This window comes from Meriones unguiculatus, chromosome 1 (assembly GCF_030254825.1).
Source record: "Meriones unguiculatus strain TT.TT164.6M chromosome 1, Bangor_MerUng_6.1, whole genome shotgun sequence".
Lineage (NCBI taxonomy): Eukaryota > Metazoa > Chordata > Mammalia > Rodentia > Muridae > Meriones > Meriones unguiculatus.
In genome coordinates, this window is record NC_083349.1 from 13113559 (window position 1) to 13128290 (window position 14732).

General features: G+C 48.9%; 1 protein-coding gene and 1 long non-coding RNA gene across 4 annotated transcripts in view; one reads left to right on the plus strand and one right to left on the minus strand.

The window, feature by feature from the left end:
- Window positions 1-14732, plus strand: part of Ptpre (protein tyrosine phosphatase receptor type E) — a 145277-nt gene that overhangs the window by 104100 nt on the left and 26445 nt on the right. For 2 of the 3 annotated variants that reach the window (XM_060381450.1, XM_021636784.2), the window contains 4 exons: window positions 6699-6792; window positions 7031-7104; window positions 8946-9082; window positions 14271-14361. In XM_060381450.1, coding sequence (XP_060237433.1) covers window positions 6699-6792; window positions 7031-7104; window positions 8946-9082; window positions 14271-14361 — 396 coding nt within the window. Of the gene's footprint in view, window positions 1-6698; window positions 6793-6855; window positions 6959-7030; window positions 7105-8945; window positions 9083-14270; window positions 14362-14732 lie in introns of those variants that run through there. The other variant, XM_021636787.2, reaches the window with a different exon arrangement.
- Window positions 883-7087, minus strand: LOC110548476 (uncharacterized). Its single transcript, XR_002476400.2, has 3 exons — window positions 6956-7087; window positions 6736-6832; window positions 883-1440 (listed from the first exon to the last, which is right to left on the minus strand). It is a non-coding gene; the product is annotated as an uncharacterized LOC110548476 (long non-coding RNA).

Here is a 14732-nt window from a genome sequence, read left to right on the forward strand (position 1 = left end):
CACTGTAGACCCAAGGAATGACTGTATCCATGTCTACTTAGTGAAGCAGTGAGTTTCTTGGGGTTACTTACAGAAGCATGGGTGACTCAGAGGCAGCTGCTTCACTGGAAAGCCCACGCCAGCCTGGGTGACAACACACGAGTGCTGTATCATTGCAGTCTCCTGCGCAACTTGTAGGCAGTTCCTTGGAGGAGTCCGTCCACCCCAACTGCACCCGGGGAATATGTCTATGGCTTGTAAAACCTCAGGAGGTTTTAGAACTTTCTTACATTTTGTGAGCTCCCTGCCTTCCCTTCATGAGAATATGCTTGGATCAGGAGGAAATAGGCCCAGGACAAGGCTAGTAATGAGGACTAAAGAAATAGTCATTAATATTTGTAATATTGGTATGTAGTGAGGTTCCTCTTTTAAAGAACAGTCATTATTTCTAGAGAAGAATTTGGAGCATTCTTGGATGTCATGGCTTCCAGGAGATAGAGTTGAAAGAGACAGCACTGTCTTATCCTCATGAGAAAGTTAGGACAGATATGCCTCAGGGCATGGATGGGGTTATTGTTAGTCTGTTCCCTTACATTGTAGTTTAAAGATTAATGAAGAAGAAAAAACATATTGGCTCCCATGTGAGATCAAGGAGGAACCTCAGAGACATTCCCAGTGACACAAGGTAAACAGAGAAACCCCATGGTGTAGACTAAGATAGGATTCCATTGACAGGAAATATCCAGGACCTGAGAAGCATGGACAGGGAGAATGGTGAACAGTTGCCTGGGCTGAGGATGAAGACAGGAGGGATCTTACTGGGGACAAAGAAATACTCTAAAGGAATTATCATAGCTAGAGATGCCTAACCCTGAAACTTACACACCATACATTAAAAACAAGTTCACTTTATGATGAGTAAATTTAATCTCAATTAAATGAATAAATATTATGCAAAGCCAAAGTGATGAAGAGGATGTGGAAAGGGAGAGAACAAGCAAACAAAAGTGGGTCTTCTCAACTCTCGCCACCTGGGTTTAAATCCCGTCTCACCACTTATTAGCTGAGTGACCTGGATCGACTCACTGAACCCCTCTGTGCCTCCCTGCCCTGACTCACGTGGTGCCCTTGGTTGGCAATGCAGTGAGTATTACATAGACAAGCGGGCCGGACAGTCTTCAGAGCACAGCAGCACTCCCCAGCACTGGCATTTGCTGCAGTCAGCAGGAAGCAAGCACCACTCAGTCATCTGGCCAGCCTCTGACAGCCAGCAATGCTGATGCTCCAACCCCCCCCCCAACTCCCTCACTGTGATTATTTTTTCAAAGCAGGGTTTCTCTGTGTAGCCTTGGCTGTCTTGGACTTGCTTTGTAGACCAGGCTGGCCTCGAACTCACAGAGATTCGGCTTCCTCTGCCTCCTGGAGTGCTGGCGCCACTGCACCAGCTTCATTGTGATTGTGCTGCAAACAGAGAGAGCCAGACTCAGGGAAGATGGGTGAGGTCAGGGACCCTCCCTAAGGAGCTGAGAGGGGTTTTCTGCAGCATGCCTTGGTGGCAAAGTCAGAATGAACCTGCAGTAGCAAAGGCTAGCCCCTATCTTTGTACCTGCCTCATGCCCGTCCTTCCTTATACACTTTCTCCTTTCCTGATAGGATTAGTCCCGGCCCATGCTGGGCCAGACCACCTGCTACACTATGTCTATAGATTCTAGTGTTAATCTCATCGGAAGATCACCTCTGATGTTCTCTAAATGTCTTGGCAGCCATGACACACGAAATTGAACAACGCGCTTAGTCCTCACAAGGCTTAAGGAAGACTCAAATTGTCGATCTCCTTTCAGAAAAGCTTCTTAGAAAAAGTCATCGGACGTTGGTGCCCTCCCAGTGGGTCAGAGATTCCAGATTCACCCCACTCAGGAGCTTTATGGGGTTTTTTGACCCTGGACTATTGTCCTACAGGTGTAGTGATGGCTCTTAGGGGAGAAAAGAAGTACAGCCCTTCCGTGAAAGCAAAAAACTGGCTGAGAGAGCACTCTAGCTGTGCAGTTTTCCTCCTTGCCCTGACACCCCAGAGAAAACACACACACACACACACACACACACACACACACACACACACACACGACCCTGCAGCACAGGCCTCTCTCCAGGAGGCTTTTCTTCAACCCATATCCTGGTAACAAGAGTGTCCATCTCCCCACAGTAGAGGTAGGACTTGACAGAGTCCTATGATGGCTCCAAAGGTGGTACCTGAGTCTCCCCAGGGATGGCATCACCGTCCAAGTCTAGGGCTGTCCAAGTTCATGTGAAAGCAAGGCTTATTGGTCCGTAGCATTGTTGTGGGCAGGAAGTGTTACTTTCAGGAAGAGAGGAAAGTCACATGACCTCAGCACCCAGAACAGAAGCAAATGTGAAACTCACTCTGGTTAGGTCTCTTCCTGGCCTCAGCACACTAGCAACATCTTTGGTCCCACAGTCAGGAACTACTTCACCCTCAAGTTACAAGACTGCTCCTTTGTTTTGAACTGGGGAGGGCACCCCAAGTGCTCTTTAAAAGACACGGCCCCTGAAAAGGCACGAAGTATCTCCTGAGGGTTAGCACATTGCCAGAATGTACCAGAACAACAGGAAATAGTTTCCTTTCATCTCTGGCCAAAATGAATTCAATATTCATCGTGACACATTTTCTTAGACAAAGAATTCATTATAAACATGTAAAATCTTGAGGAAACGTTATTATCCATAACACATACAGGGAGAATCCTTAAAATTAGCATATGAAAGAGCATAGTAGGAAAATAGATGATGTTCTGGTTTGCTTTGCTACTGCCTTGATAAATGCCATGACCAAAAGCAAGGGCTTACCTGGGTTACATATCTCAGTCAGGGTACATCATGAAGGGAAGTCAGGGCAGGAGCTCAAACAGGAACTAAAGCAGAAACCATGCCTACTGACTGGCTCACTGGCTTGTGCTCAACTAGCTTTCTTATGCAGCCCCAGATTCCTACTTAGGGATGGTGCCACTGGCCTCCTACATCAATTGATAATAAAATGTCCCACTGCCATGACCATAGGTCCTTCTGGACAACTTAGTCCCCAGATAATACTGGGCTGTGTCAAGTTGACAGCTGAAGCCATTAGGAGATGTCAAACCCCACCGGGCAAAATCAAAACATCTAATTAATTCCATTTTAATCATCGCGCAAAGGTTCCGAACTCTCCAGAAATTAGAGAAAATCAAGTTAAAATGATATTGTGCCTGACTAAAAGTGGAAGGACCATTTGTATCCAGGACAAAGTGGCTCCCTCATAAACCCCAGGCGAGCATAGAAGTCGGATGCTCTGGGAGGCCAGCTGGAAGTTTCTGTTGTTGTTTGATAAAGCGTGCAGTAGACACAAGGGTCAACTTATAGAAGACACCATACAGAAACCCTGGTTAGGGGCTGGGGAGGGGACTCAGTGGTCAAGAGCACTCGTTGCTCTTCCAGAGGATCCAAATTTGGTCCCCAACCATCCAAAACATGGCCCTTCACAAGAAACTTCAGCCCCAGGAGATTAGACACCCTCTTCTGGCCTACACACGAGTGCAGGCACACATGGTACAGACACACGAAGACACAAACTACCTGCAAACACATCAATAGGAATGTATCTTTTTTAGCGTAGAAGCAGAAGGGGTGTAGGGAACAGCAAAGTGGGGATACGCCCCAGCAATGTGAGCCAGTCCGAAGCGTAGGGCTGCACCTCCCATGGTGAACGGGAAGGCTCACCTTGTGTGGCGACTCTCCAGGATCGGTGAGAGAGGTGAACTGGGGACAGAGTGTGTTTCATCCGGTCGCTTCATACACGTGTTAGTGCTGGGGTGTGTCATCAAGCAGATGATTTTTTTTATAATCATCAGTTTGGGGATTTTTTTCTTCCCTAACAACTGGTAAAATAACAGCACTTCCCTCAGTCCTTGCGATGTTGGATGACAGGAGGGAGTAGTGAGTTTAATTCATGTGACAAATCTGCATGTTTAAGAGTTTAACTTCATAGGAGAAAGTGTAGGGGAAGATGAACTCACAACTTCATGTCAGTGGAACAGAGCCATTGGCCTATGGGCTCACCCTGTCTGTGCTCTATCCGGCCTCTGGCCTGAGAAGCTTTATGGATTAGACCAGGAAAGTTCTTCAGCCTGGTCCTCCAGGGCCTGTGTCATCTCCTCCACAGTTGCTCACTGTGCTCCCTGTCTTTCCTTCCCTTCCTCTCCCTACTTTACTCTGCCTCCCCGCTGGGGACTCCCTAGCAATGTAGAATGCCCCTCACTGGAGGGGTACTATCTGCTGCAGATTGGTGCCGAGATCCACGGGGTCTGGAAAGAGCTTCCTCCAGCTGGCTCATGCCCCTCTGCCTGGGTTCCTCTGACAAAGCAGATGAATCACTGGGGGAAATCTGTGTCCAGACTGAAAAGTTCCAGGCCCCACCACACACACAGCCATTACCTTTCCAGGGTCAGGACCAGATTCTGTGTAAGCAAATGTGTGTATACACACACACAGATATGCCTATGCCTAAAAGTTCTGTGAAAACGCATGTACTCACTCACATGCAGTTGGGAAAGGCTGAACCATCTGAAGAGATCTACCTGAACTTCTGCACTCTAGCCCTTTGCCCCCCCACCCCACCCACCAGAGTCAATGTGAACTAGAAGCAGAATGTGACTATAGGATGTCCTCTGGTAAAGCACCACTGGGGCAGAGGGGACATGGCCCATTGTGCACAAACGTTTCTTTTCTGGCCCACACTGCTTATCAAAGTTGAATTTAAGTCTGTTTACTGACAATAGCCACAATTTCAAAAACTTTTACATGAAGTGTGAGTTTCTTCTTTTGCAATGTTTGAGGCAAGAGGTAGTCTGGACCCATCTTCCCGTAGGTTCTGACACTGTAACCAGAACAGGACCCACATAGCTCCCTCTGTTCCACCCCAACCAGCCTGGCTTTGGATGTTCCTACCACCCTTGAAAGGCCTGGGAGGTTCCGGCCCTCACCTCTGCCTTCCTGGACAAAGCTCATTAGAAGTCACAGAAACCAAACTGAGGGATAAAGGGCCCCTCTGAGCCATCCTTCTGCCTGTGTGACAAGCCATCTAGGGTGTGGGTCATCCAACCCACGCCTTGTGGGATCCCCATATCATCACCACAGCCTGTACTCAGAGAACATGGACATAGAGGCTGGTCCTTCAAGTCTTTGACACAGTCCTGGAGAGGGCTGGCAGGGCCCAGAAGCCCCTCTCTCTATGATGGGGTGAGCCTCGTGGCCAGCCAGTTTAGCAGCTGTTTCTGTAGAGCATAGGCTGAGCCAGAAGCTGACCTCCGGGCAATGCAGAAGTGGGTAGTTTCACCATGGTGACACATCGAGAAAAGACTGAGCATTCCCGGAAAAGGAGGAGGAGACTGCCCACGCTTTCTAATGGCCTCTGACCAAAAATGGATGGAGTTGAATCAGGGTACCCTGAGCAAAGGGTCTCCCCAAGATGGGCTTAGCTCTGCCCTTCAGTGCCAGGCAGCTCTCGGCAGCCCAGGCTAAATTTTGCTCCAGGTCCTAGTCCAGGGCAAAGCACTCCTGGAAACAGAGACATGGAAGCCTTGGGCCAGGCTGCTCCTACCGGATCCCAGCTGAGCAGTGTGCAGGCTTTGGGCTAGAAGGAGGAACAGATATTCCTAGCCATTAAGCTTAATATAAACCTGACCTTGTACACGATAGGAACCAGTTCCTCTGGGCAAGGGCCACAGGTGGCAGGCTGTGGGTCACAGCCTCTAGATTGTGTGCACAGGGGGGAAAAAGACAATGACCATATTTCAAACTCCTTCCTGGAGCCCTGAGCTCCGGGGGATCCGGCTGGCACATGGGAGGAAGGCCATGAACACTTCAACATGCTTAGAAACAATGCTTGGCCCTTCTGGAACCCAGAAGGATTAGAAGTCTAGCTAATGACCACCAGGGTCATCCATGGGGGAACTGCTCACTCCTGGAAGCATGCACTCAACTCTAGAGCATAGGCCGTCTGGACTAGTTCAAGAGAGGAGCTAATCTGGTTAACTGGAGTAGCAGACTTCGAATGGAGCCCTTTAGGTGGGAACTTTGTGGAGATCAGTGGGGTGAGAGAATGGGTGAGTTGATGACCATAAGCTCACCAATGCCAAGGTTCAAGGCCAGGGATACGTGTCTGTCTGAGGGAAGCAGACCTGGTAGGTGCACAGGATGGATGAACAAGGTCGGTTCCCGGAGGCCAGAAGTCTCTGCACTCCCGACTTTGTGACAGAGAGTTCACAATCCTCAAAAGCCAGGCTGCAGTGTTCCTGTTCCTCAATAACTGTACTCAACCTTGGAGCCAGGCTGTTCCCTTACACCTGGTGCTCCTGCCTCAATGGGGCTAGGACTCAATAGCTGTTCCCAGAGGGACATCCACCTTCTTCTTCGTCACTGTGGAGAGGGGCTGGCCAGAGACGATTAGAGAAATAGCTGACTAGCAGTGCACAGTAGGTATAAGAAGGTTACCCTTTATCAGGGACCTTGGACAAATCGTACCGTCGCACTCCTCTGTCCCAAAGAAAGAACTGATGAGAGATAATTTGCAAATTGTACCATGTAGTATGCTGTAGTATGGAATCCTTACTTACCCCTACCCAAGGTCCTAACGGGGCCTCTGCCCTCTACCACCCTCCCACCTTCAGGCCCTCCGGATCCTGGCGCCTCCCAGCCACTGCTCACCTGGCTGCTGCTGCCTCTGCTCCTCCTCTTGCTCCTCCTTGCAGCCTACTTCTTCAGGTAGGAGTGTCCCCAGGCACTGACGTGCTCTAACCAGCTCCTATGAGGAAATGAGTGTGCTGGAGGCTGGGGGTGTGGGCCCAGACAGCTCAGACACAGGCTGGCCAGTCTGAGCTGCACACAGCTCAGCCATGAGCAGCAGAAAGAGCTTTTCCCGTCTCACCTGGTGGGTATCACCACGCTTGGGGCTTGGGGGGACCCTGCTGTGCTGAGACCTAACTCGTCTTGTGCCTCTAAGGTTCAGGAAGCAGAGGAAAGCCGCGGTCAGCAGTAACGACAAGAAGATGCCTAACGGGATCCTGGAAGAGCAAGGTATTACACACTGGGTCTTGGTGCTGGCACTGAAAGCGGCAGGCACTGGGCTGTCACTTCAACTTTCCTGGGCTCTTGCTAACTGATTGCTAGTAAGGGAGTTTCTGTATTTCAGAACTTAGCGTCAGAGGTCATTTTCCTACAGAGAAGAACGGATGTCTGAGACATTTCAGTTTGTGGCTTTTTTTTTTTTAAGAGACCACTCATATCCTGTCAGTTTAGCAGGGCTTTGTCAAGTCACATTTCTCACTGAGGCCTTTGAAATCCTCCTGAGGTAAGGCTCTCACTCATGACGAGAAGGCTACAGTTGAGACTGTACTACCTCAGGATCAAGCTGGGAAGGACACTGCGCTGCCAAAGCTGTTCACTCATTGGAAGGAGCATCAGTTAGGGGACATGCCTAACTTAGATTCCAGCTGTGTCCTAACTTGTAAATGCTGCTTATAAAAGCTTGTTTTTCTTTCTCTGTGTTTTAATGGTAGACAAAGCGAAGGTTTCAACACGCAGGTTTTACCTGAATGGGGTGGCACGGGCTTGTAATCTCAGTATTTGGAGGCACTTGCTGGGGCAGAAGCATCACAGGTTTAAAGCCAGCCAGAGCTACATAACAAGATCCCACTGCAAATGGCCAAGGGACCTGGGCATATAGCTCAGTGGCACAGCACGTGCCCAGCATATACAGAGCCCCAGGTTCAATCCCCAGTGTGACATTTAAACACCCAAAACACTGGTTCACACCAGTGGTTTCAGCTTTTTATCAGTACTTCCTACACAGCTGTGCCTGGCTTGAGGTAACATGCATGTCATCAGAATTCAAGTGACACTTTGGAACTCACCCAGGGCAGTAAAGAGACTAATGCAACCCCCTGAGATGGGGAGAATCCTAGCAACAGAGGACTCAGCTGAGCTGCGGCATTCGTTGCAGAGCTTGGAAGACCTGCACTCCTGCATAGACCATCACATGGCTCCCATGCACCTCCATTCTCCATTCTGTCCCTCTCGCCCCCGTGCACATCCCAGAAGCCAGAGCAGATGGAAGAGTGTGACTGTGGGGGACACAGAGGCCTGCAGGCTTCTACCAGCTTACCTGGCTGAAGCCAAAGAGTGTCTTGGAGTCTGTGGCGTAGACTCAGTAGCTCTACAATTGGGACAGGGCCTTTTGCATGGCTGACACTTTACTTATTCTACTGACCTTATCAATGCCAGCTCCCTCTCTGTGAAGAGAGATGCCAATCCCTGACACTGTTTGCACTGCGTTCTGAGCTTGGGGGACTGATTTGGCCAAGCTTCTTACCCCACAGCCCACTCTTTCCTTTGCAGCGTCATCCCCCCACCTCAAAGATGGTTAGTTTCTCTGCATTATAATGTACAGGACTTGAGGAAACAGGCCTGCGTGTTGCCAAAAAAAGAGGAGGCTACAAGACAGATATCCTGGCAGATCCCCATCTGTTCTGAGCTTATATTCAGAGCCCTATGATTGCTCTTCTCTGGTCCCAAACCTAGACCCTGGCTGCAGCCTGAAGCTGCAGTGGCCCTGGTGTGGAAGGAACAAGCATAGACTACGGGGAAGGGTGATTGGTGAAATGAGCTAGCAAGCAAAGTGAAGACTGGTGTCTGTGATGAACAGGAATGTTGCCATCACTTGATGAAAATAGGGTGTGTTGGAAAGCAGATGTTTGATCCAGTTACTCAGGGCTGGGTTAGCCCCAGGGTGCGTGATTTGAAAGGACTGGTCCCTCCCACTTTACAGATCCATCAGGAATGCCGTTGGACTGTCTGAGGAATGAGTCACCCATGGGCAGTGGAACTAAGTGGCTTCTCTGTTTCTCCTGACCCTACAGAGCAGCAGAGAGTGATGCTGCTGAGCAGATCTCCATCAGGTCCCAAGAAGTACTTCCCCATCCCTGTGGAGCACCTGGAGGAGGAGATCCGAGTGAGATCTGCGGATGACTGCAAGCGCTTCCGTGAGGAGTTCAATGTGAGTGTACCAGGTCTCAGCCACCAAGAGGAACAGCGGGACAGTCAGAGCCAGTAGTTCCAGGAACTCAGGGACCTTGTGGCAATTGTGATGCTGCTTAGATGTGAGGTCCAGAGGGCCTAGCCCTAGTTCAGTGTCCCTCGCTGGTGCTCATTGCTCGTTATGAAGCGAGATGGTTGAGGAGTCTGCTGCTGCTGAGGGTTGCCGCCAGCTCAGTTATTGGGTAGCATGGAGTGACACCGGTTGTAATAAACACACTATTCTACCACATGGTGCCTAGTGCCTAGGTGGCAGTTTCATGCCAAAGGCTACAGAGAGCCTCCCACCAAGCATCTGGTTTGCAGGAAGTTCAGCTACTAATCAGATCAGCAGTTGTTCCTCTGAGCGACCATCATGGCGCAGTTGAGTAGTTACGGAGACTGCAGGGGACACTAGCTCATGTCCAGTGGGTGTGAGTCTCTATTGTTTGGGATGAATCACTCCCACCAACTCTGAGGAGTGGTGGCTCGCTGAGACACGCCCCTGCCCTCTGACAATCTCCAGAGTGACTCTCAGAACTCTGTACTCAAGACACAAGGCAGATTGGTCACCCCAGCCTTAAAGTTTTTTGTTTCCTTTTTTAAATTTTAAGTTCACGTGTATGTGTAAGTGCTTCATGGATATATGTGTACCACGTGCATACAGTGCCAGAAGAGGCCATCAGGTCCCCTAGCACAGGAGTTACAGGTGGTTGTGAGCCACCAAGTAGGCTCTGAGAACTGAACCCAGGTTGTATGCGAGAGAAGAAAGTGCTCTCAACCTCTCAGCCACCTTTCCAGCCCCCAAGTTGTTGATTTCTTAATGTATGTCAGGTGGGTAGGCACGAAGTATTGTTTTGGATACAGACAATACTGTCGATTTTTTTTTCCCCGTGGGGATGGGGGAGGGGGTCGTTCATGTCCTCACCCTGTGTGCAGGGCTGGGAGCTGAATGTTGGGCCTGAGCAAGAGTGTGTGTCCATGGATGGCTGCCTTGGCCTGGCTCTTTCAAAGCAGCTCTTCTGTTCTAGTCCATGTCACTTCTAACACCACCAGCATAAGCACGAGCCCCAGAGGATGGACATTTTAAACAGCGCAGCGTGGTTGTTTCTAGAGATGGCATGGATAGTACTGAGCTGACTTTTCACAGAGATGCCCGTGAGGGCCTGAGAAGGCGGTGGTGCAGTCAGCCACTCTTCACTCGCTTACTTGCCAGCATCACACCTTCCCCCTTTATCTTACTTCCTTTTTTATTGCTGCCAAGTGTGTTTTCCTCTTTTTTAAAAAAAAAAAAAAAAAAGAAAGAAAAAATTAGGTCATACTGAAAGACGGCACCAAGCACTGTTGTTTTGCAGATTTACAACTTAACAACAAGTTAATTCTCCATTTTTAAAATAGCTGTCCCTCGCATTGCGTGTCCCTCCCTGCTTATCCCAGTTCCCCTTCCATTTCTGCTGTCATGTGTGGGGTACCAGTGACCATCTTGTTAATGGAGGGTGTTGGAAAGGTCAGGAGCAGGATGGGGCAGGTAAGACACTCAGCAAGAGCAGAATTCAAGAGGACACAGAAAGCACAGTTGTTAAGACAGGCCTTAGTTTAATAGCTTAAACAGTTTGATCACCATCAAGAGAGAACAGTGTCCATGTGTTTCCCTGTAACCCAGGGTCCCACTAGGGGTTGTAGCATGCAGCTATGGATTCTACCATTATCTAAAAGTTTGATGTTTTCACCATTATGAATTTTGAACAGTAAGTTTGCTTTCTAGAAAAGCTGTTGCTGCTGCTGCTGCTGCTATGTCCCAGCAGGTAAAGGCACTTGCCACCAAGCCTGACAACCTGCGTTCAATCCCTGAGACCCCACATAGTGGAAAGAGAGAACTGATTCATGAAAGCTGACCTCTGACCACCACATTCATGCCATGGCATGTGTGTATGCACTCACACAGGCATGTGTGCACAAACAAATAAGTGTTACCTAAAAATTTAAGAAGAAAACAGAATTAAAAAAAAAAAAAGATGTAGCTTCATAGGCTTGTTTCTGCTGATTCTTGACCTTTTCTGGGGCCCCCATAAATTTTATACTCAGAACAAATGCTTCCTTCTCCTGTCCCTCCCAGCTTGCCTCTGTGTAATCCTCAGTTGTGCAGAGTCCTACTGCCTGGCAACAGTCAGCTAGAGATACAGTGTGGGGTCGAGTACATGCAACCTAGCTTCTCTCTCCATGGAGGAGCTGACCCTTCCAAGGCCACACTCCTGTGACATCCCTCTCCTGCCCAGATCAGCCACTCCAGTTCTCAGAGGACACATTTAAGCTCTGTTTTCCTAGGACCCCCTCTCTCTGGTCTACTGATCTTGCCCAAAGGTCACAAAAGGGATCTGGATAAGTCTAATGTGTGTTTGGATAATCCTATACTGCCAAGCCCAAGTTCCAGTGAACATGAACTTGAGGATAAGAAGGGGTTTGGCTCTGGAACCATCAGCACAGGGGGATGAATGCTGGAGCTTCATTGTCTTAATACTTCTCCTGGCCCAGAAGACTTAGGCTGTGTGCTTAACCTCTGCCTCAGTTTCCTCTTCTGTGAGGTAGGGATTTCCCCTGCCCTATAGGACTTTGATAACACCTAAACAAAGAAGTAACAGCTAACATTCGGATTAGATGGTATCTGCTAGTTTCTCCTGGAAAGGGCAAATCTCTTTCCAGTTCCTGAATTCAGTCCTAGAAAAGGAGGCCCCTGTGTAGTGAAAACTCTTCTCTGGTGAGCATCTTCCCCAGCTCTGTCCCAGCAAACTGTGTCAAGCCACAGGCCTGGGTCCTGCCCCATGGCAAATACTGTAGAAACACATACGAAGGGAGTTGTTTGTAGACAGAGGTCCCAGCACAACACTAACCAGAGCAGTCCTCTGGGTCTTGATGAAACAAACCAGAGCTCCTAGAGAGCACACAGAGAGTCACTGTGGGCTAACCATCCCTAGACACTCTTACTTTCCTGGGACTACCAAGCAATTGAGAAACCTAAGGTCCTGGGTAGCCTGACAGCAGGAAAACCTGCTGGGCCCAATTTGTGCAGGGAACTGTTGGGCTTGCTTGGATCTGGGGTTCTGTATGGAGGACACACAGAACTGTGCCTGGTTCTACCCACCACTTCTAGCCTTATGTTCCAGGAGTCTGGGAGGGCAGGGTGTACCACTTTATCTCTGTGTCCCATATCTCAAAGCCACACAGCTGTGAATGGGGTGGTCAGAGCCTGAGTCTTCTTTGTACTTGGGCTCCGTTGGCCATCACATGGTAGCTACCTCATTGTCCTTTGTTTTATCCAGTTTGTTGTTTTTAATAAGCTTTATCTTTAGAGCAGTTTCAAGTATGCAGAAAAATCACATACACACTGGAGAGTTCTCATGTAGCCCATCTCTCCAATGGGGCAGGTTCATCTGTCCTGAGCCCTCTGCAGAGGAGGAGCTCATGTGTTACAATTAATAATTGCTGTTGGCAGTTGTGACTGTCGTGCAGTTATCACTGAGCCGTAGGATCTGCTCAGTCTGTGGGGTTTGCCAGCTAAACAGTTTCATATGCCACTGTGACATTAACATGCCTGGGTTTTGTGTCCAGGGCTGAAGGTTTTTTGAGAAGTTCCTGTGATGTCACCACAAATTCAGTGTCCAGTTAGGGCCAAGGAGATTGTGTCAAGCCATCTCTGGTGGTGAGTCAGAGTTCAAGGAACACAGGTATTCATAGGTGCAGACAAAGTTAAGAACTCCTCATTGGCATTGCTGTGATGATCACTGATTGGTTTCTGGGCTATGAGGTGGGGTGGCCCCAGACCCTAGAGAGGGGTGCTGTACCTCATTCTTATATAAGCCCTTCTGAGGAACTGAGTTGGCCACTGAAGAAGCTCCTGACTCCTCGAAGGAAGCCAGGGCCCTGACACAACTGAGAGCAAGCTCAGGAGGATATCATGGCTGCCATATGAAGCTGCTCCATGAAGCCAGAATTCAACTCCCAGGGACTTGGAGTTGGGACACAGAGAACAGGAAAGCCCTCATGTTTCCCCATGCTTAAGCAAGGGAGTCCCTTCAGGCCACACTACCAGGGTTTATCTCTTCAGCCAAATGACACTGAGCACATTCCCAACCACTTTTCCTTGAGTTTGGTCCCATGTCATCTGCTCATATGGTAGTAGTGAGGAAGGCAGATAGATGAGCCGTGTATTTTCTCTGTGCCTGATGCATCACACTCAGTAAATAACAACACTTTTTCCTTGGAGTCCAGTGGTCCTAGGTCCAACAAGAGCTAGGTTTAATGTTGAAGGTTGTGATTTGAAATTCAAGGTACTCTTTGTCCTGGCTCAACTGAGCACAAAGAAGAGCCCAGAAACAAGCAAAATGCCAAACAGCTGGAGGCAACCAAAAATCAGAGGCAGATGGCTTCCATGGTAGGAGGAAGTAGAAACCCACATGTCCACTTTACTCCCAGATATTTGACAGTTTTAGCATCATGGCAAAGTGAAACTTCTCTTTCATACTGACACTCCTAGACTGTGGTACAGTGATCATTGGGGGAGGGGTGTACATCTTGAGCCACAAAGAGCCCCGAACTCCTAAAGGTCCTGATGATACAGTTGCTGATTCTATGGATGGGGCTGATTCTATGGTGGGGGTTGGGAGAATCAGCATTTCTAGGAAGCTTCTAGGCCTGATCCTGCTGACCTGACCCAGTGCACAGAGAGAGCTGAGTCCTGAGTATGACAGTATGACGAGGGCTGTGTCTGCAACCACTCTCTGGAATCCTGTTCCTCTCCTGCAGCTCAGGCCAGAGGTCTCAGCACTCTCTTCTTGGTAGTCTTTTCTTCTCTGTCTCATGCATCAGAACTCCTTTGGGATCAGTTCACCTGTACCCAAGGAGTCCCTGCCTGGGCCAAAACTTGTGTGGACTGGGGCGTGATGGGCTGTGATGTGAGTTCCTGACCTCACAAAGTCTAGGATCTACACAAGAGATCCTGAAGAAAGTCCATATCTGTGTATCATCCATTGCCTGCCCAGTGTCTAGCATGGGGCCTGAACAGAGACAAGGATGCTAGACAGATGGTAGTTTTCATTCCTGGGCTTGGTAGTGCAGCTGATGGGAGCCTAGGTTCAGATTCGTCAGTGTTCATTCTACTATTCATTTCCTTCCAGTCATTGCCATCGGGACATATACAAGGAACTTTTGAACTAGCAAATAAAGAAGAAAACAGAGAAAAAAACAGATATCCCAACATTCTGCCCAGTAAGAATCTTATTGTTTTTGTTGTTTTGTTGTTGTTTATTGTTTGCTTTTGCATGATCTGTAACATGTGGGTTATATGTGGCACAGCTTTGCAGCTTACTGGTGACTAGGTTGTAACTGCTCACTGCTTGTCCCAGGCAATCCAAGGCCATACTCTCTCTCCGAGTGCCTCTTTCCCTGTGATGGGCTGTGGCATCTTTGCTGCAGCTGACCACTCTGGTTGCTAAGCAGACAGGAAGCAAGCTGGGCAGGAAAGCTCCCCACAGACTTGGGAACCAATTGGCAAGATCTTTCCTGCCAGATTCCATCCTGGATACCAGTCTAGACCTGTTGGTAACCTTGAGCAGGACTTTCCTTCATATTTACTGTTT